Below are 21,677 nucleotides of genomic sequence, written 5' to 3'. Positions count from 1 at the left end.
CTGACATCTTAAGCATGTGGACCATGCCAACTGTACATTAGGGCTCCTCTGCTGGTGCTGACTGCAGTGTGATGGACTGTGTGGTGTTGCTGGGGCGGATGCATGGTGTAGATTCTGCCCAGCGTACTCTGTACCTCACCTAGTGTTGGCTGCTCTCTTCAGCCAACTACCTTTTTAGTGGATGAAGCAGTTGGGAAATGGATGGAAGCATAAATGGGTCAGTATTAGTGCAACAACAGTGCCCTCCTCTGTTGTGAATAAAGCACTGGCATTTGGAGCAAGACTAGATTCCTCTGAAGTTTATGGGTTTTTTTGCTTTCAACAATTTTCAAGCCCAGTGAGCTAACACTTTATTTAATATTTTACTTGAGAACATGGAAATTCCAGTTTGCCACACATCACTGAGCAATCTTCCCTGCCACGACTTTCTCTTTATTACCAGCACTTTCAACACATGAAGTGTCACATTTAAGACAGTTTTTTATGAATTATGGACACATGCACACATTTTTGTGAAGGTAAAGTGTCTGTCAACTTCAAATGCCACCTTTTAAACAGGTTAGTGAAGTATGAGTTGGATCCTCTATGAAAACAGATCACTGAGGTGAGCACACACCAGCATGCCTTCACTACATCCAGTTTTCTTCCAGTAGGTGGCGACACAGTTCAGTATTTACCAATAAGAGGAACAAAAGACTTGGCACAAGGAATGGTGGCAAATAAGCTTATTGTGTGTAATGAGAAAGTAAGTACCTCTTATTGACGCATTAGTTTAATTTTAAGTTTCCAGCTCCGCTGTGTGTTGTTGTTCTATTTCCCTGCTCTATCATATGCTGAAAACAACACAGTACATCTTATGTAAAAGAAAGAAGACAGCTGAGGATTGGTCAGCAGTTTACTGAAGTCACCTTAGCGTTTCACTGCTATATAAATGTATAAAATGTCTTTTGCCAGTTCGATCCCCCATCCTCTCTGCTTGTGTTTTGGAATTTCCTTTGTTAAGACACTAAACCCTCATATAGCAGAAGTCTCCATGTTAGATAGTTTGACTGCAGAAGGAGGAGAAATGTGCTATGTCAGTAAAGTCCATCTCCTATTTGTGTCTTTGTAAGTTTTGTAACTTGCTATAACGTATGACTATGAATGACTTTGCAGCTCCGTCAGCCTTCTGGAAAATGTGCCTCCCCACTTCTGAGAACTCACTCAGGTCAATATTCCCGTCTCATTGTAAAGTTAATGCCGCTGGTAATGCTGCTGATGCCGGGTGTAACAGACACACTTCAGCCACCACTTATGCGATGCCCATTCCCGTTTAACAATACTGTTTAAGCTCACATATTCATGCTTTTTGACTCCATTACTGTGGACCATGGTGCAATAAGCAGAGCTTTTACTATAAAAGGAGAGCCTGTTGGGGAGTTATTTTGAAAGTGATGTGTGCTCACAACCACATCCTGCCCTGAGTGGGTGATGCTACGTGCACTGAATGCACTGCAGACAATACTGACCGTGCCAGTGCTCCGCATCGTCTGGATGTAACCAAAGTCTACAGCAGTTCAAAATCTTTTTTTTTTAAGTTTGCTTAATTTACTAGAAACTGTTTCTTTGCAGTCAGGTTTTCCTAAAACTGATTAGACTTGATCGTGTTTGTTCACACTGCAAAGTTCCCTCATGTCTCAGAAAGGAAAGCGCTACTTCCTCCTGCAATAATAGAAGTGACCTTGAGAAATCATTTTAACGGGCTGTGGGTGGTTTTGAACGGCCTATCGATCAGGCCCTGCTCTCCACTGCTAAACTTTCAACTTTGTGAAGACAGAGAATCAAACCAGCGCCGAAAGTACATTTGGTCTGTGAACGTGTTTGACCTTTATTTTGTTTTAATGTGAATGTAAGTATTTAATCCTCCGTAGAATTGAAGGCGATTGAGACATTCACATGAGTCATCTTTCAGCTCTAATATTTCAAGTTGTACTTGTACATTTGTGGGCCTGTCCTCTTTGTGACCCAATAAAAACATCCTGTTATTCACTCTCAGAAGATTTTAAGTTTTAAGTGCAGGTGTTCCCCTCTGAAAACACCTTCTGCTTCCAGAATACACAATGACAGGCCGCTGCTAAGTGACAGGCAGCCCTTGGGGAGTTATGGCTGTCTGCGAGGGATTTTCACCCAGACACATTTGCCCCACAACACGCTGAGCTTGATGAGCTAAATGCAGTCCTAAACCTCAGCCGGACACCCGCCGATCTGCTTTGATTAATAATGCAGCAGTGGACACAATCGTGCCATGCTGTGAGGGCGCCTTGATGGTTCAGCGACAGACTTCTGGAGAGGGCGGAAGTGTGGTTCACGTTATTTATTAATGGATTTGCCTGGTCAGAGACATTACAGTAGAATATTAAGTCTCTCAGAGAGCCGGCAGCGGGCACAGAGGACTCGGTCCCTCTCCGCTGTACCCACGCTGACGTTTCAGTCATCTGAGTTACCTCTATGTTTCCTTAACAATGATTCTGCAGATGCTGACATGATCAGACACGCCACTGAAAGGTATTTCCGGGTGAGATGTAATTTATCTGCAAATGTAACATCACTTTTTTTTTGTTTTGTTTTCTGACTGACATCTGTTAAAATCGAAGTAAATAGGAAAGTTTCACTGTGCACTTCCAGCAGCGTCACTATTTATTTAACACCATATCAGTTTCAGCAGTTTTTATTAACCTGCGGATATGAATAGAAAAAGTTTTAATTCCACTAATTTTTTTTTTATCCCTAATCATTTTTGGAGCTCATGATCTGTTATCATTACTGAAATGATCCTCTGACCTGTGGTTTGTCAGTTGTCACACACACACACACACACACACACACACACACACACACACACACACACACACACACACACACACACACACACACACACACACACATCTGTATGCATCTCTAATGTGGGACTTTTTTGTTTTCCCCTGTCGGAATTTTATTGAGTTCACAATCAAATTTGCCGTTGGCAGCTTCTCAAAGGTCAGTTGACACCTGCCCATTCATTTGAGGGTGTAATTACGCAAAAATGTAACCAGCAAGGAGAAGCAACCTCACCTTAGAGCACTGGTTGTGAACGCCACATGCCGAATAGGACAGGGCATGCTGCGGCATCACTTTCACCTCCCGCTATGTCTCTGGACAAGAACTTTATTATCTCTGTACTTTTGCACGGATTAAAGGCTCCGGATAATACTTTTTTAAATGGTTATGCTATTATTGCAGCCTTGTGTCTTTATCAGCAGAAGACTATGTAAATGAAAACAGCACAGTTTCATTTCCTGTTTCTCCTGACAGTGAACTCTGCAGTTTTTGCTGCTGGGCAGCACAAAGGACAGGGATAATATAAACTTACATGCATTTTCTTTTGATTTTTCCCCAGTTTTAAATGCATTATGGGAAAATGAATAAATGTTTTTGATAATTTTACATAGTTTCAGAGTAGCGCAGATGGGTTTCATGCTTTCTTATCAATCTTGCAGGCTCGTCTGCAGCGCTGCACAGCATGAAGAGGAAACAGTCCACAACAAAGGGAAGGGAGAAAATGTCATGATTAGCAACAGTCAAAAGTTACAGTTCAGAAATCCTAAACAATGCCTTGTCTTGACGCTTTCCACAGTCTCATTTGCAGCTCCATGCGCGCACCCACGCATGCACAAACACACACTTTACACAGTGCTTATCCACTTTAATTACTGGGAGATTAAACCAGACCAATTCTGAATACCTTAGCTTTAGTGGCCTTGTTTCCCGACAAGCTTTTTAAACTACAGCAAACATAGCTGCAGAACATATTACATATAATCAAAGTTTTTTTGTGCGTATGTGATACTATCACAAACATAAACATAGCTGCGAGCCTTTGTGGAGGAGCAGCGAACAAATCCCGGCGTTTGGCTTTGTTGAGACATGTTATATATGACCCGGGCCGCAGGAACACTGACAGCGAAGCACATTCCTCACACGGTTTTCATCAAGCTGTCTCAATCCACCAACAGACTTAATTTGTTTCTGTCATAAGAGTTATTTAGCACGGGTTATCTGTTAAATAGCTAGACCACAGTGGAAGTACAAGAATGTACAAAAGTTTCTGGTGCAATTATTGCTATTATTACTTTTATTAGCACGTGCATGTCGCAACGGAGGTTTACATGTGATCCTTATGATGTGGTGCAGCCAGGATTCAGTAACAGGTACATGATGTTCTGTACTATTGTTTGACATATGAGAGAATTTAAAGCATCATATGCAGAGGAAAACATCAATGCGTGGACTAACTTGCTGATTATGTAATTTTAGGTGACTTCAAGTCTCGACACATGCCTCTCTCTCAAACCCTCAGTGAACAAAGTGTTCACAGCTCCAAACAGGTGCTGAGCACATGTGAAAATTACATACAAGCACTTTTTTTTTTTTAATTTTATTACGCTCCATATCAACAAAATGGTTTACAAGCACATTCCAAATTACAAATTCAGCAAAGCATAATCAAGTCAGCAAAATCTGAGCGATATATGAGTCTTTTTATGCATGAACTCAGTTCACTTGACTGCAGGGTAGTGCTTCTGCTACGGTTTGTTCTCACCACATCCTGTTGCACACCTTCAGAACTTCTGGGTTTAGACAAATTCACATACAAGCTGCAGCAACACAAGATTAATAACTGTGAATGCCATGACTTGAAGCATGAAGTTTTAACGGTTGTGGCTTCGTAATACTTCCCTGTCTCCTCAATCAAACATTTCCAATAAAGTAATATTATTATTCTTTTTTAATATATTGACTGCTTCTGCAGGGGAAATATGAAATAGTGATGTTTTTGAAGCAGAAAGAAAGCAGCACCTAATAAAGTGGTTTGTACTAATATTAATTCTGTGCAGGCAGCTCTTTTGAAAACATGACTGTAAGTTACAGGAACATCACTCACAGCAAAGCAGAAGGAGAAGTTGACGCACTGGGCTCAGGGGATTTGTCACGAACATCAGCCTGCTGGAGCCACTATCTTAAAGGACTTAACTCGACCGCCACATCATTAGACGAGCTTTGCTTCTTTGTGTCCGACAATGATTGTCCGTTACAGCGGTGCTTCCATAATAAACAGCGATGTCAGACTAAACATAAATTGCTCTGATCAATGCTGCATGCTTGCCTGTAGTCGCATGGTTAACATGGACACCTGACAGGGGGTGTGGATTTGGACACAACTTGCATTTTCTCCATCTTTTGCAGCCCCCAAAAACCCCAAAGTCCCCAGCTCAAATCACATGACTACAGCCACACGTGTTCCAGCTCGTTCCTTCACAGACATGGGAGCTGACGCTTCCCTTCGCAGCTTCGCCTCTCACTTCCTGCCTCAGATGTCACACATGATCACAGCCCCAGGCAAGCATATTCACCGTTACCACGCTCACCTTTAGTGTTTTGCATGCTGTGGCATGTGCGTGCGACACAAGCTGTGGGGCTTACAACATGCAGCGTTTCCTGGTCGTATACAAACACCGTGAGGACAGTGGTGCAGACGGAGGGGGAAGCCGGGTTGCCAGACTCACAGCTGGTGAGCTACTGTGTGCACCAGGCCGGCTCTCTTCAAGCTGTAAGCTTGCATGCACATGTCACATTAAATCACTCGACACCGCTACATCTCTGCACTCAGGATGCATCTGCCGAGCTAATCAGTCATGTCTACTCCTGCAAGCTTGAGTAATGCCTCCTTTTGGCTGTTTTTAGGTTGTCTTATAACTAATGTTTTTGGTTGATTCTCCTGAAATGTTCACAGGAAAAGAAAGAACATTATGGAAGCTGTTAAAAAAATCAGCAATTAATCGCCATTTAAACCGAGGTGAATTGAAAGAAAAACTGATAAATAACTGATCCTGCCTCTGACAGTAACAGACAGGTTGAGCATTTCTAGCTTTGTTTGTTCAGTTAGGCGTCAGAGAACTATTTTAAATGTTGAGTAACTTGTCTGGTGGTACCTATTGCTTCCTGGTTAAAATTTGTGTGGAACTGCATTTGTTGATGTCCACAACATTAGCAACAGAGGAGACGAGCAGATATATGAGTGGATCTCACCCCTCGGGAACAAACCTCAAATGTAGCTCAAGGCCGGTTTCTGGGAGTATCTGTCATGCGAAAGAACCATTATATAGTGTGTCAGTGGATAAGACGGCCCACACCCACAGCCTTTGTGTCCACTCCTCACACAATAGGAGAACTGCTTTTTCCCACCATGGCCACAAAAAAGAAAGACAAAGACGGATTGTCCTTACCGTGGTGCTTTCTGAATTAAGAGCATTAAGAGAGAGATGAATACACATTCTTGTCTCAGCTTCTAATTTTTGTGGTATTGGTAAAATCAGAAGAAACCTTTCTCCTGGTCTGTATTACGATGTTGGATGCACTCCAATGATCATTTGCACTTTCCCTTGCTATTCCTTGTTCACATGACACCACAAAGCTGACATAATTCAGGTATTCTCATATCTGTGGGGGTGTTTTTTTTTTTTGCAAATGACAAAACAGGATCTTGGCTGAAAGAGATGCAGACACACCCTGGAGGCATAATCAGAGGTTTATTTGAATGGATACACGTGGCTTATTTGTTGATGTAGTCATTTTAAATTTGTAAGACATAAATGTGTTCCGCTTGACAAAATAATAGCCATGTTACTCTCCAAAACAAAAGACAGAATTGATCCTGTGACGTGACCACATGGAGACTGTTCGTTTGTGACAGTTGTGCATCTTTACACAGTTGTTTGCTTCACACACATTTTGAAACTCAAATGAAACTCTATGGGGGACTCGTGGCATCAACTGATAGTTTTTTAAAAAAATGTCTGCACACCTGGAGATTAGTTTGTAAAATCACACGAGACCACAATACGTTTGCTTGAAGTTACAAAGCCAGTTGATTGCCGCATGCCGGCACCCTTTTTAAAAAAGTTGTGCCTAAACCTGTGAGACATGCTGCGACAGGAAGACGACTCAACATTTTCCCAGAGGGGGCGTGTCAGCTGATCTCCACTGTGAACCGAACAACTAGAAAATGGCTCCAGTAGAATGATTTCTTTATTTTATATCACCTTGTAGCTATATCCACCAAGACATCAAGATTCACCCATAACACTTTACATTCTTTGTTGGACATATGTTTCACAATTTTAGAACACCAAAACTTGACTCAAGGCTAAAAAACAGGTAAAAAAATTTAAAGATCATTTAACATTTAGCTACAAATACAGTAAAATCACTCATACCGTGTCCACAGAGAAGTAGAGGCGCAAGCTAATTTCTGCAAGCATTTATAGTAGTACAGATTTTAGTGATTTCAGTGAAAATCTCTCTGGTGAATTGCATGGATCTGGAGCTCTGAACAGCGGTCTCTGATCATGTGAAAATGTGGAAATCGCCCGTCTGCTGCCATGGAAACAGGGCTAGGAAGATGGACTGAGCATGCAGGCTTTAGGCTTAACATGAGGAACCAGCAGACACATACAGATGAGTTTCACCGTGCTGCAGCTCGCAGCTGTAAGGTCATGTCACTTCCTCATGCATTTAAAAATAATAATGGGTAGAAACAGGCCCCGTCATGCCCCTGTAGCATTTGCTGCCAAAGACCGTGCGTATGTTGTACTATGTTTTCTTATATTGCATATGTTCAATAATCACATATATCACATATTAAACAATCTCTTGATTTGAATTAGTGAAGCTTGATGTCTTTTCTGTACTTAAAAACAGCACGTATTGGATGTGATTTGATCAGCCTTTTGCTTCTCACACAATTTCTTGTGACTCACTGTTTACAACAGCATTGGGTGTGTGATTATTCTTATACCCATGCACACAGGCTGATCAGCCCACACGGGCTGACAGAGCACCACAACACACAGCACGTCCATATGTGCACACAAATATAGAGTTTACATTTGGAAACAAACTTCAGACTCTCACCAAACCTTCTATAGAGGAATACACAGACAAGAAAGAAATCTAATGATATTTAATTTTGCCAAGAGAGGTAAATAGATAGAAATAAATACTACAAAGTACTGTAGACTATAGAGGGGACCAGAGACTAGTGATTCTCATCACTGTAGATTTTTGGTTCACTTGCTGTGTGAACGTCTTTATTGCCTCAACAGCTCCTCAGACATGAAGTTTCTTTTTTTGCTGTGTCACTTACATGTTATTTTACTCAGCTCACTGAAATGACCAGTGTGGTACAGTGGTTGATTTACAGGATAAGCCCCTCTGGGGCAGCAGCAGCGTCGTCAGTGTGGCCTCATCCTCAAAGTACATTACGTACAGTACGCATCCATATGAAGCGTCAGAGGCGTCTGTGTTCTCCGTTGTGGGGTGCGGTCAGTCCGAGGCGCAGCCGGTCCGGAGGGTGCTCATCACAACAGTGGCAGATGGCCTCTTAGTATTCAATGCCAAGTTTGTCACAGATGACCGTTTCAGTGTCATTTGTGTTGCTTTTTTCAAACATGTTAAGATCTTGACTTTTCTGACACCTTCATGGAATTCAGACTCACACAGGAAATAAAAGAAGAGCTGAGTAATGACCAAAAAAAAAATCTATGCATCTATATCTATTCATTAGTCCAGTTGCTGAGACGTCATCGCAGGGCTCTCCAGTTTGTAGAAGAGACAGTTAAATTAATGAGTGCAAAGGGATCGTATTGTCTTGAAATGAGTAATATGTCCTGCTAAAAGCACACATTGTTGTGAGACACTGGAGCTGTTGTCTAACCAGACTGCACGTAAGGATAGTAAGGGACATAGAAGCGGGTGGGAGAAGGGGTTGGCATCACAGATGTGCACAGGACTGTAAATCGTGATGCGTTGTTTCAGTTGAAAATAAAAAAAAAAAACCTTAAATTTCCATACCAAAAATGACGAGATTAAATGCAGCCTGTTGGGGATTGAGGATGGATGTTTTGGCCCACCCTTGAGCGGAGTGTATTATTTCAGTATCTGACATGTATTATGTAACTTCCTTCTGTGCACACATACAGGAGAATACAGCTGACATTGTCATGCAATGAAGCCAGACTGCTTTCCTTCCCTGCCTCCCTTTACTGAGACTACAGAGCTGTCATGAGAGTTGTGTGTTACAGAGTATGTCATGATCTTACTCAAAACTTTGACAGAATGATCTTAAGTCTCACTTCAGTTTGTTACTTTAACTCAGTGTATGTAGTTTTACCTTGAGGTCATGTAACAATTACTGGTACTTAATTAGCACCCGATTACAGTACAAGTCAGTGTAGGGCACCCGGGAGCAGCTTCATAGCTCAGTCATTTTAACCACTTGAAACTGGACAAATGAGGCAAAGACAGCATTTCAGTGTTTGCACTAATCCGATCCTGTCGACCCTGTCAGACAGGAGAGACCAAAATTGTCTCCAATGTGACAACTCTTTCAGAACTGGAGGCAGAATGAGACTCAAGGCTACTTCCGGATGCCTTGTGCATAAACTGGTTTAAGGGTAGATTTTGCTCTTTTTTTTTTAAAGCACAGGGAGGAGGACAGCCAACTCTGCCCTCATACTTTTGAATTTGCAATATATAAACTAGCAGTTTGCCATCTTGATACTTAGTTCAACTCCAAGTTAGACACAAAAAGTCACAATGAGAGAAGCTTGAATTTACATTTTTTATTTTGCATATTTAACAAAACATGTGCATTCCAGATTTACAAAAGAGCTTGTTTTGTGCACACCCACAAGTCACCAAAGTTGCTAGGAAAGTGTGGCTCCATCAGTTGTTTCACAACGCGCCTGCTCCTCGATGCCACCCTGGAGCTTGAGACCGCAACGGATGACCAGGAACCCGCACTGTTTGAGTGCCTGTTGGGCAGGTGGATGGCAGAAGGTGGTTGTACAGCCATTGTTCAGTCAATTAGGTGGTGCAACTTGTGACACATTGGAGCATCGAGGCAAGGCTTGTGGAATGTGCAGCGTACAGGAAGACTTTATGCTGCCTTCTCCTGTTCGATGGCTGCAAAAACAAGAAGTTGTGAGTTCCATGACAAGTTACAGGATCTTTAAATTTTCCTGAGTGTGTATGACATACTTTCTTTGGTCGGTAAGGTGTTCTTCTCCTGAGTCTCCGTCTTCTTCAGCTTGGTTTTGTCAAAGCTCTCGACTTCCGAGACGTCTGGCTTGTCAGACATGGCTGCTGAGGTTCTTTAAAAGGAAAGAAAAAAACAAAAAACAAAACTAAGTCAATGCACTTGCTCTTTGATGAATTACAGTTCAGGCCTTTAAGTGGATTGCACGCATCCATTTGTGCCAGACTTCACAAAAGAGCATGAAGCATGTGCAACAAGGGGCCACCGCCCTTCAAGGCGACCACTGAGCACTACCTTCAGCTGTGTGCGTCTCAAACAAAGCCTGCGCGCACACCCCTCAAACAATAAGCTCCCACATGGATGAAATTTAACGCATTTGTGCCTCCACGGCAATAAAAGTAGCGTTACCAGTTGCTCTACGACACAAATACACCTTTAGGGAGTTTAATTTTAACCTCAAAGTGTTCAGTGAACCAGAATACAGGAAGACAAAAGCCGCAACAACAACAAAAAAAAATCTAACAAAGACAAGGCAGTGACTAAAACGTCTTAATTTGAGTGCTAAACGTGGACCAGACTTACCAGGGGTTTTTTTCAGCTGGGAGAAGTGGAGATGTCCGGCTCGCGGAGGAAGCAGCAGAGTGCAGCCAGAGAGTCAATCCCTCCTTAAATACTGCGCAGTATGCAAATGAGCCGTGACGTCACCGCACCTCCGCGTTTTCACTTTATTCATATTATGAAGGAGCAAAATCTGCACGCGACTAAAACACAGTGTAGGACAACACCGATCAGAGCACTGACTTTAAAAAAAAAAGAAAACGACACCGTGATGGAAGTAAACTGTGTTCAGTGAACAGCTGCTTCAGTGGACGGAGCCTCCGCTTTCTGCAGCTTTCACTGTGAAAACGCCTCCGCAGCTGCAGCAGATGTTACTTCAACACCAAATAGCGAACAAAATGCAGCCTCCAAACCGATTTGTCGTCAGGGCAGCGAGTTTGGATTTAACTTCATGCAACAGATTATTAATCTCACGACTCAACTGCGACCCCATGCGGTGAAACGAAGGACCTCATCATCATCATGATGAAAAAAAGTTTTCTATAAAGGTATAAGTGATATAATAAAAAATATTAGAAACTATAAGGAAGACAGAGATAAATATGGATAATATGGATTCATTATAAAATAAAGACAAATATAAATAAACATATGCAAACATAGTAAATTAATTATGTGGAGGTGAAATATAATATATTGTTTAGGTAATCTGCAAGTAAAAAGTAAAATGAAAACATGATCTAGTAAAAAAGTTGAAATATATGTTTTCTTAAAATACAAATATGGTCATTATTAAACCATAAAATCTGCCAAATTTTAAAATCATGAATTTAAAAACCACTGCACAGAATAAAGTCTCAATATATGAATTTAAGTTTAAAAATGTTGATGTAGTCAGCATGCTTCAGTCATCTGTAAGATTATTTCATTGCTTTAGAGTGTGGTCTAGATTCATTGTCATTTAATTCAATGCACCTGTATAAAATATCTGTTTAAAGCACATTTGTCAGACAAGCAGTAAAGTCTACAAAAGTGACACAATGGTAAACAAATGCATATCTGAAGGAGAAAATATATCTGTGCAAAAAAACAAACAAACAAACAATTGACGTCAAACAAGCAGAGGAAAATGTTAGTTAAGCTGGTGGTTCGTAACTACTTGTGATTTTAAATTTTGCTGATCTAGATTACATGGGATCAATTGTATTTCAGCATTAAACTCTTTTAAAATACTCATGAAATTACAAGTGCCCAAAAAAGTTTTTAAGTACAATTGAATACAGTAATGTGATTATTTGGAGTGTGTTGTTTTAATCTGAGGATCTATGATACGCATTATTGAGGAAAGTTGATGTGTTTGTGTTTCAGTATTTTTTTCCATTCATGCAGTGATGTTTCTTTTTCAATAGGAAGACTGCCATGTTTCCAGATTTAAAATAGATATTTATTTACATACAGTAATATTTTCAATTAAATCACAAAATTCTCAGTGTCATTGTTAGCAATAAATGTGATTTCCAAACAAAAATAGCCTCTAAACAACATCACATGACTGTACACTGTATAGTAACTTTAAATCAGCTCCCAGTGGAACGTCCCAGAGTCCTGCCTCACTTGTTGGCGAAGTACTTTGAGTAAGTCTTGTTGTACATCACTTGGTTGTCAACCTGGACAACGTTCCTCAAATTCTGCCAGAACCAGGGCTCTGCGGCTGCTGTTTTCGGCCACTCGACAACGCTTTTCCCACACAGCCTCCGCCTCAGGCGCAGGAAGCGAGAGTGCTGCAGGACGGGCTCCAGCATCAGGAGCACGATCACATCCACGTTTTCATCAAGCAGCCTCTGGTGGGCCAGATACATCGCCAGCCTGAAACTCCCGGTCTTCACGTAGCCCTCCGTCAGGACAAACAGCGTCTTGCGGCTGTACTGGATGCTCTGAGTGAGGTTGTCCACAAGTGGGACCCCCGGGGTCCAGTCTCTCTCCTCCAGACACAGAGGGTGGTGCTTCTCTCCTTCCTCTTCCAGTTTCACCCGCAGATTCTTCATCACCCACTCAGAAACCTGCGGATCCCTTGTGTCATATGTCACAAATAAATCATATATACTGTCCTGTGACTTCAAGGTTCTGTATCCTTTCAGCTTCGCTTTAACATAGTGCAGGAAGTAAAAAGCGTCCCAATAAAATAAGTGAGCAACTGTGGCCACAAGCATAAAAGCAACAGTGAGAAATGTTGTGAAAATATACATTAAGCATGCCACACTGTCATTTACACACTGGTTGATATCGAAGTTTATCAGTGCTTGACCCTTCTGGTTTGCTGGTGTGTCACATGTTACCTCGGTGGTCAGTCGAGGGAGCTTTATATAACCTCTCTCAATCCATAATATGAAATCCATAGAATCACAGGTACACTGGAACGGGTTTTTCCACAAGAACAAAGTCTTGATCGGGTTCTCAGGGTTATCGGGCCCCCGCTGGAAGGCAGATTGATTGATGAGAGTTAACTTGTTGAAGCTGAGGCTGAGAGTTTTTAGGCTTTTTGGACAGTTTGAGAATTCATCGACCAGGGAGAAAATGTAATTATTACTCAGGTCAAGGTAAGTCAGAGTTTTGGAGATATTTGAGCTAATTCCTGTAATGTTAGTCAAAGAGTTATAGCTCAAATCTAAAATTTCAAGGAGAGGAAAGTGTTTCAGCTTGTCCCAAATAAAGTCTCTGAGTGAGTTATGGTTTATGCGCAGTACGGTGAGGTTGCGCGGCAAATTGTGATAAACATTGTACGGAATCTTTAGAATGTGGTTGTGAGATATATCCAAAGTGGTCAAATTAGTGAGGTTAGTGAAAAGCTTTTCGTAAGTTTTGTCGTTCTCTTTCCAAAGAGTCCCCAGGTAGTTGTTAGTGAACTGAAGTTCTGATAGTGATTGGCTGTGCATCTGTTTTGTTGTGAGTGTGAAAATAGAGTTGTAGCTCATATTCAGCACTCTCAGAACGGGCAAGTTCTTTGTGAAGTTTAAGGTTTGAGTAATCCCAAATGCTTTAAAGTAGTGGGAATTGTAACTGATGTCAAGCACTTCCAGCTTCTGAAGTTCCTTGAAGGCGTTGTCGTAGGCCAGATCGATCTTGTTGAACGAGAGGTCCAAGTACTTCAGATTAGGCAGCGATTTAAACTCTGTGCCGTTAAGTGCTGCTGAAAATCCATTCCTGGAGAGGTTAAGACAAGAAATATTTCCATAGCTTTCAAACTGTTCAGAAGAGATGAAAAACAGATTGTTTGAGCCGAGTGCAAGCACTCGTCCAGAGTGAAAGCACTCGTCTTTTATCAGGCCATGGTTTATCTCATAAACAAAGTCTTTTCTGTGGGAATTCAAGTTGGGTGAAATAGAAAAACCTAGTCTGTCATTGTATCCATTACTCAGTTTTGGAGAACTGTCCCCCGGTGTTGGATACAGCCTGTTTTCTGAGAGATAAATCAATTTCAAATGTTGAAATTGTTTGAATACAGTGGAGTTTGTGTTGATGATAAAATTTGTACCCATATTCAATGCAGACAGATTTTTCAGCTGGTACAGAGGTCTGAGTGTGTTGGGTCCAATATTCTTGAAAACCAAAGCCTCCATGTGCAAAGTTTTAAGTGAGACGAGATGTGAAAATTCCTTCGAGAGACTTATTGTTTCAGGATAACGTTGAAGAGCATAGTTGAAGGACACGTCAATTCTTTCTAGCTTTGGAAGGTATTTTAGGAAAGTCGCCTCACCCGTGATTACTCCCATCAGGAAGTTAAACGACAGAAATAAGTCTTTAAGGTTGTTGAGCTTCTCAAACCAAGAGGGATTGATGTACTTCAGTGAGTTTCCCCCCAGGTTCAGCTCTTTAAGCTGTGTCAGACTTTGAAATGCATCAGGATGAATATCCAGAGAAATGTTCTTGCAGGTTTCACAGGGATATGGGGCATTTTGACACCGTGGACAGTTCCCTTGTATTTTCAGCTCTTTTAAATTGTGCAACATGCTGAAATCGTCTTTACCGATGTGCTGTATTTTGTTAGAACCCAGCAATAATTTGGTCAGCGTTCGGGGTAGTCCTTTAGGAACTTCTGTGATGTTGTTATAGGACAAGTCCAGAATCTGCAGTTTGGTCATCACTGCAAAACTGTTGTCATGAATGATGAAATATTTCCCACAAGGATTCCACATGTAGCAGTTTCTGGATAACAACAGCTGTGTCACATTCTCTAACCCAACAAGGCTCTTGTTGTCTAAAACTGTTATGTTATTATTGTCGAGCTCAAGGATTTCCAAGCTGAAAGGAAGATCTTCTGGGGTTTTGTTTTGGTGAGTGCCAGCCATGCCCAGTTGCTTCAGTTTGGTGAGATTTTTGAAAGCCTGGCCGTGGATGTTCAGTCTTTTGTTGTTATTTGCCCGGTTCAGATTGAGCACGGTCAGATTCAGGAGCTCCGAAAATGCATCAGCAGGAATGCTTTCAATGGAATTGTCTGACAAGACAAGTTCAGTTGCATTGCTGGTCACCCCGTCGGGTACTCTGGTGAGATGACGCCGTCTGCAAAGAAACCTCACTTGGGAGGTGTTGGTCGCTGAGACGTCACATGGGAACTGCGGTGACATCCATTTAGGTTTTCCTGGAGCCAGTTGAGCCTCAGAGAGACAACACAGCCAGATGAGTCCCAAGTGTGTCCAAAATATGGCAGCCTGTAGATGAATAATTAAGTTAATCAAATGACGAACTTTCGTTGTGCAATGCTGTGGGATTCCATTTTTGTTAAATAGATAACACTTCGTTCCTTTGATGCTCTAAGATTTCTCCAAAACCAAACTATCTGGTTTCTGCAGCCTCTAAGCTGTTTTTTTTGAGGCGTTGAGCTATTTCAAAGTATTTCTGAGGTTAATGAGGCTTAAGCTAATTCCACTGAAAAATGGGAAAACAAAAATAAAAAGATCAGCGTTTTCAAAGGGAGACTTTGTCATCCATCATTAGCAAGGCTTCACATGATGACTGCGCTCCATTATGTCTCTGGTGAGACAACACTGCTCCAGTCCTGCAGCTCACCTAAAAGGAATTTAGCAGTCGTTCATGTGCTTTTACCACCTGTCAACGTTTCAGTAATGTCAGCGTTCATGAAGCATACAACTCTAGTTGGCACGCTGTAAAAATCAGTATGTTGCAGCAGTCCAGCAGGTGGCAGTACTTTGTAAGTGAACCAACAGAAATAACTGGCCCTGTTCTATCTTATGTGAAACACTCAAACATAGACTAAAGAACATTATAAATGAATGATTGAGCACTAAAATGCACTGTAGAAGTAGCACATAAAGCTTCAGGAGAAGTGAAATGCTGATAAGTCTCTGAACTAAATCACACATTTAAGATAAAATACTTTGAAATATTTATCTGCGCTTTTTTGGCACCCGAATATCCTGGTTTTAGCATACTAAACAAAGCTAAGGCAATAAATAAATACAGGAGTAACATTTTATTGTAATTAAGTCAAACCATGTTATGTGCTTAAGCTTTTGGTGTTTGTTTGTTTTTAACCAGTAAACATGAATGTATTTTCATTCTCATGAGAAAGTCCTTTATGTGTCTAATTCCTTTATTTATTTCCTTTGAGTAATTTTTCATACTAATGAACAGCCTCCTTACATATGATCTTTTTTACGGGTGAAATGTTTCATCATTTATTCAAACGGACACACTGTAAATGTCACGAATAATTGGAGATCCACTTTTTAGCACCCATAAGACACTGGCCAGCTAAAAACTGTGGCCTTTAGATAAATGGTAGAGTGCATAGTTTGTGATGCCTGCAAAGTTATCTGCAGCTCTGCAATGAAGGGAAGAAGTATAGAAAGCAACGTTTTAAACTTTAATGGACTGTGCGTCATTCAAAACACATCAAACGACTTGTAATGAGTTATATGAACATCCCGACTCTTTGGATTCATATAAATGCAGAGAAATTCTACAGCAAAAAATCTTGACTGTACAAGACAATGAAGCATGAAGTATTATATAACATAAATATACACACGAACACTCCTGCTCAACAACGTAATCCTGCAAATTTTTTCAGTCAAGTCGATGAAAATAAACACCAACCGTAAAAATCTTCTGCTTTCTATATGACTTATTTTACAAATAGAGAGAACTTGTGTTCTTAAAACTTACCATGGTGCATGTATTACTGATCCTGTGTGATCGTCAAAGGACAACCTTGAAAACAGGTAATGCTCGAATCTGGGATTTTGAAAAATTTCCGTTAAGATTTGACTAGAAAATCAGAAACAGTACTTTGCGTGCCAATCAGCAGTGTAAGAGAAGTAAAAGTATCTTATTTCTCACCCTTTCTCTATTGCCGCCACAAACTCTAAAAACCCCCGTGCTGCTGAATTTTAACATTAAATAATAGACACAGGAGGGGACACAACAAGACCGTTTGTGGGGAAGAACTGGCATGTGAATTCAAGAAGTGTGTCTCTTTCATTTCCCTTTTTCAGAGAAGTCAGCGGTTTCATTGGTAGTTCACACAAGATGAAAATGTACAGTGCTAAATAGTTCCTTAATAGCAGTTAGCAGAACACACACGGCTGTTGTACAGTTAATGAAAAACATTACATCCTGATTGGTTGTGATTACATTTAAACAGTGTGATTTTCACATGCTGTCTTTCATTTAAAGAAGTACATTCAAACTGAAGTGAGTCAAGGTTTTAAATGCTTCCGTCTGTTGTTCTGTTTACAGCGTCTCTTTGAAGAGGTTGTTGTATTGTTTGTGACCTTCAGTTGAAAGCACACCCCTCAGGCTGAACCAGAAGTACGGCTGGGCCTGAGGATTGGAGGGCCACTCCAGCACAGACTGCTTGTACAGCCTCTTCCTCAGTCTCAGGTACTTTGAATTGCACGGGATTTTCTCCAAGAAAATCAACACAATGACGTCGTCTTTCTCGTCCATGAGCCGTTGGTGAGCTATGTAGAAGGCCGTCTTGAAGTTTCCCCCCTTCATGTATTTCTGGGTGAGAATGAAGACCGTCCTCTTGCTCCTGTGGATGCTCTGGGACAGGTTGTCGATCAGGGGACACCCCGGGATCCAGTCTCTCTCTTCCAGACACAGCGTGAAGTGGCGGTCCCCGCGGCGCTCCAGTTGAACGCACATTTCCTTCGTCACCCACTCCGACACGGCGGGATCGTCCTTGTCATAGATGACAAAGGCGTCATAGACCATGCTCGAGGAGCCCAGGCGCCGATAGCCTTTGACCTTGGCCCAGAGGAAGTGGTAGATGTACCAGACGTCCCACAGAAAGAGATGGCTGGAGATGGACAGGGTAAGGAGAGAGAGGATGACGGAGGTCACCAGGATGAATAGAATAATAGACAGGTAGTTGTACTGGCAGGCCGACAGGTCTACTGAGATGACGGGATGACCTCTTTGTGCCCCTGGATTGGCACAGGTAACGTCTGTGCCCAGTTTGGGGATGGTCACGTTGGTCCTGTTGAGCCAGTTGACAAACCAGGTGGCATTGCAGGTGCATAGGAATCTGTTTTTGTGAAGAAGTAACATGTCCATCTGATTAATAACGTCATCTGGAAAGCTGGACTCTTCAACATGCGCTATTTCATTAGAACTAAGATCCAAATACTTTAAACTGTAGGCATTTTTCAGGAAATCTGGTGTGAGTTTTAGGATTCGGTTATGACGCAAAATTAGCTTCTTGAGAGATTTGGTGCAGTTTGACAGAATGGGCGGCACGGTGGTTAAGCTGTTCCCACTGAGATCTAAGACCTGCAGAGAATAAAGGTATTGTAAATTCTCCCATCTAAAGCTGTTCAGTTTGTTGTTTTTCAGGTAGAGTTCACAAAGCTTGTCTGGTAGTCCAGGGAACACTTGCGCCTGGATATCGCGAAGGTTGTTTTTAGAGATGTCAAGGACTACAAGATTGTATAATTTCTTAAAATAGTTGACGTATCTGGTGTCCCCATCTCTCCACAAAATGTCTAAGCGGTTGTCTCTGAACTCTAGTCGCTCTAACGAGTCGCTCTCAAGCTCAGTGTTTGTGGAAGTAGAGATCTTGTTGTGGTTCATGAGCAGTATTTTTAGGTTTTTCAGGTTCTTGGTAAAGTTTAGCATGTGAGTCACACCCTCCGATTCAAAATAGTGGTTGTTGTTACTTAGATCCAAGATGACCAGGCTGACTAGCTCTTGAAATGCGGTGGAGTAGAGCAGGTCGAGGCGATTCAGGGAAAAGTCTAAGTACTGTAAATTAGTCAGATGGATGAATTCAGATCCGTTTAAACTTTGGCTCATTGCATTTCCAGACAGATTGAGACATCTCAGCTCTGTTAGATTGAGATATTTTGAGTGCAAGAAGAATATGTTGTTTCGGCTCACATCGAGGGTTTTGCCAAACTGACTACAGTTGGCATTGACGAAGGATGTAATCTGTCCAAGCTCCTTGTCTTTATATTTACAGCTGCGTGCATATTCATCATATCTGAAGTAGTGGATCTCTCTGGCCTCATTATATTGGTAGTGAGCTTCAGCTGACATGGGAGACCAGTTGAAAGGCTCTCCTCCAGAGAATCCAACGGCTTCCTGCCCATCAGAGGGAGAAGATATTTTGTTGTCCGACAGACTGATGATTTTAAAGCTTTTTAATTCCATCAGAAGGCTGAGGTTTGCTATCTTAATGAAGTTTGTACCCAGATCGACAACCTCGAGGTTTTTCAGATGTTTCAGTGGAGCAATGCTGTCTGGGCTCAGCTGCTGAAACACGAAACCCTTCAGCCTGAGGATTTTTAGCGAACTGAGATTGGAGAAACTGCAGCTCAGCCTCAGAGTCTGAGGATACCTCTGAAGCTCGTAGTTGAACGAGAGGTCCAGTTCTTCTAGTTTACCCAGTTTTATTGGGAATTGAGCAACTCCGATCTCACGTGCTAGAAAGTTTGACGACAAATCAAGAACTCTGAGCTCTTTCATGTGAGCGAACCATTCGGACATCACGTGTGTCAGGGAGTTACTATGGAGGCGCAGCGTGTTGAGTTTGGTCAATGTTTGGAAAGCCATCTTGCTGATTTTAAGTGGTGCGTTGTCCGGGCATGGGGTGCAGGGAAAGGGGGCGTTGTAACATCGAGGACAGTTTCCACTTATATCCAGAATCTCAAGGTTGGTTAGGTTTTTGAAATCCTCCTCAGTGACCATATGAATGTTGTTGTTGTAGAGATACAACTCCTTCAAGGTCGTTGGTAGTTGGGATGGAATAAAGGACAAGTTATTTGCCTTCAAGGAAAGCACTTTTAAATTGCTAAATTGTGAGAATGTGCCATTCTCTATAACATAGGACTCATTGCAGGGGTTACGGAAATAGCAGTTTTGGCCAAGATAAAGCACCTCAACATTTCTGACCGCAGACAGGTTTGCTACAGAAAGCCTGTAAATGTGATTCACTTCCAGACTCAGCAGGATCAGATCTGGAGGCAGTCCTGTAGGGATACTCTCAAGCTGATTGCCGTCCAGGTACAGCGCTCGCAGATTCCTCAGGTTGGTGAAGGTGTTTTCTGCAATCGTCACACTTTGAGTGCACATATGATCCTTGGGGCCGATTTTGATGGGCACGCAGTTGCACCTCATGTCGATCTCAGTCAGGTTCTCCAAGCCGTAGAAGGAGGTGGAGTTCAGCTGAGGAATGTGGTTGATGGTAAGCGTCAGATTGGTGGTATCTCCTGGAATGCCCCGGGGGACAGCTTTGAGGCTTCTTTCGGTGCAATCCACTTTCACCTCACTCCCGTTGTTGATCTCGATAACGTCACATGGAAGCGTCTTTGGGTAGTAGATGCCCGCTGTGAATACCGGAGCGCAGGACCAAAGGCCCAGCAGTGCCATACACAGCTGAACAGAAACACACAGAACTCTAATGAGAATGCAGTTACACAACCTCAGAAATTCAACAAATATGTGGGAGATTTCAACCATTATCACATATTTCTTTTTTATCTGGGTGAAAAATGTTGTGGTACAAATAAAGAAAGGTGCAAGTGAATGATTGTTTTTCTATACATCTGTGTAAACCAACACATTTACTCAGAGTTGGCCTGCATGCTGTCTACAGATTGTACTAATTAAAAAAGGAAAAATCATACTCACCAGGTGGGAAGGCATCGTTGAACAGAGGCCCTTGCCTTGGACAGAGTTACCGAGTCAAACGGAGCTGGAACAAAATGTAACACTGACAGTCTGTTGTAGGATGATGAGATGAGAGCAGCAGGTGTCCGGGTTAACCAGCACGCGCAGAAATAGCTGGCATCACTTCCTTGTTATCACAGGCCACACTCATGTAAAATTTTCATATTATTTTGTGTCTGAGAACAAAAAAATGTAGATGATGATTGGGAATATATTTCCTTAATTTATGACTCAGTTATGTTAAGTCTTAGCTTTTATTGCGCTGTATGAAAGCACAGGCAAAAAACAGTTGCTGATCACTCTTGCAGGTAACTGCTTACCACCAGCTACATAACTGTTTTTCCTTTCAGGGGAATGTGAAACTTATGCCTCCCTTTGGGTTTATCAAGTCACACGGTTAAAAATAACTTGCTTCAGATTAATGATATTTGCCTGATATTTTATATTCAGGATATGAAACGTTAACCCCAGCATAAAGAGCTGCCCACAAGCAGTAAAAGTAGGGCCACGTCTATAATCTCACATGGCTCTTTGCTTGGCTGTAGACTTGTTTATACACATTTGCAAAACCATTTTCGAAACTGATGAGGTTTCAGGAGCTCGAATCAATAACATGACTCTGTGCAACACTTTCTGCATAATTGAAATAGACCATCATCATTTATGCTCAAAGCAGCAACACACAGACTTGACTGAATGTTAAAATGGTCAATTATCACAAAAAACCTACAAAATTAAACATCAATGAAGAAACTAATAACTGTATCACAAATAACTGTAAAGAAAGTATGTTTGAGTAGGCTTGTTTTTA

The 21,677-nt window shown here is 41.7% G+C and overlaps 3 protein-coding genes across 4 annotated transcripts; all 3 read right to left on the bottom strand.

Moving 5' to 3' along the window:
- Positions 1-9,686: 9,686 nt before the first annotated feature.
- On the bottom strand, positions 9,687-10,852 carry tmsb4x (thymosin beta 4 X-linked). 2 transcript variants are annotated; one of them, XM_030111867.1, is made up of 3 exons: positions 10,700-10,852; positions 10,120-10,232; positions 9,687-10,044 (listed from the first exon to the last, which is right to left on the bottom strand). In XM_030111867.1, exons 2-3 carry the CDS (start codon positions 10,217-10,219, stop codon positions 10,019-10,021), a joined length of 126 nt encoding a protein of 41 aa, XP_029967727.1. In that variant the 5' UTR covers positions 10,220-10,232; positions 10,700-10,852; the 3' UTR covers positions 9,687-10,018. The 2 variants fall into 2 exon arrangements, with proteins under 2 accessions (XP_029967727.1, XP_029967728.1); XM_030111868.1 differs by having other exon boundaries at positions 10,120-10,224; positions 10,700-10,766.
- Positions 10,853-12,056: 1,204 nt separating this feature from the next.
- tlr8a (toll-like receptor 8a) lies at positions 12,057-17,105 on the bottom strand. Its single transcript, XM_030111302.1, has 3 exons — positions 17,033-17,105; positions 16,859-16,927; positions 12,057-15,381 (listed from the first exon to the last, which is right to left on the bottom strand). The coding sequence occupies exons 2-3, from the start codon at positions 16,859-16,861 to the stop codon at positions 12,286-12,288; spliced, it is 3,099 nt and encodes a 1,032-aa protein (XP_029967162.1). The 5' UTR covers positions 16,862-16,927; positions 17,033-17,105; the 3' UTR covers positions 12,057-12,285.
- Positions 16,543-20,891, bottom strand: LOC115402763 (toll-like receptor 7). Its single transcript, XM_030111301.1, has 2 exons — positions 20,828-20,891; positions 16,543-20,572 (listed from the first exon to the last, which is right to left on the bottom strand). The coding sequence occupies exons 1-2, from the start codon at positions 20,840-20,842 to the stop codon at positions 17,426-17,428; spliced, it is 3,162 nt and encodes a 1,053-aa protein (XP_029967161.1). The 5' UTR covers positions 20,843-20,891; the 3' UTR covers positions 16,543-17,425.
- Positions 20,892-21,677: the final 786 nt, after the last annotated feature.

This window comes from Salarias fasciatus, chromosome 16, assembly GCF_902148845.1.
Source record: "Salarias fasciatus chromosome 16, fSalaFa1.1, whole genome shotgun sequence".
NCBI lineage: Eukaryota > Metazoa > Chordata > Actinopteri > Blenniiformes > Blenniidae > Salarias > Salarias fasciatus.
This window is presented reverse-complemented; position numbering and strand designations above follow the sequence as displayed.

Excerpts from the sequence above, each read along its gene's own strand:
- tmsb4x (XM_030111867.1), bottom strand. The coding sequence starts at position 10,219 with ATGTCTGACAAGCCAGACGTCTCGGAAGTCGAGAGCTTTGACAAAACC. Across the intron at positions 10,045-10,119 it reads CACCTTACCGACCAAAGAAA|CCATCGAACAGGAGAAGGCA; the intron begins GTATGTCATACA and ends TTGTTTTTGCAG.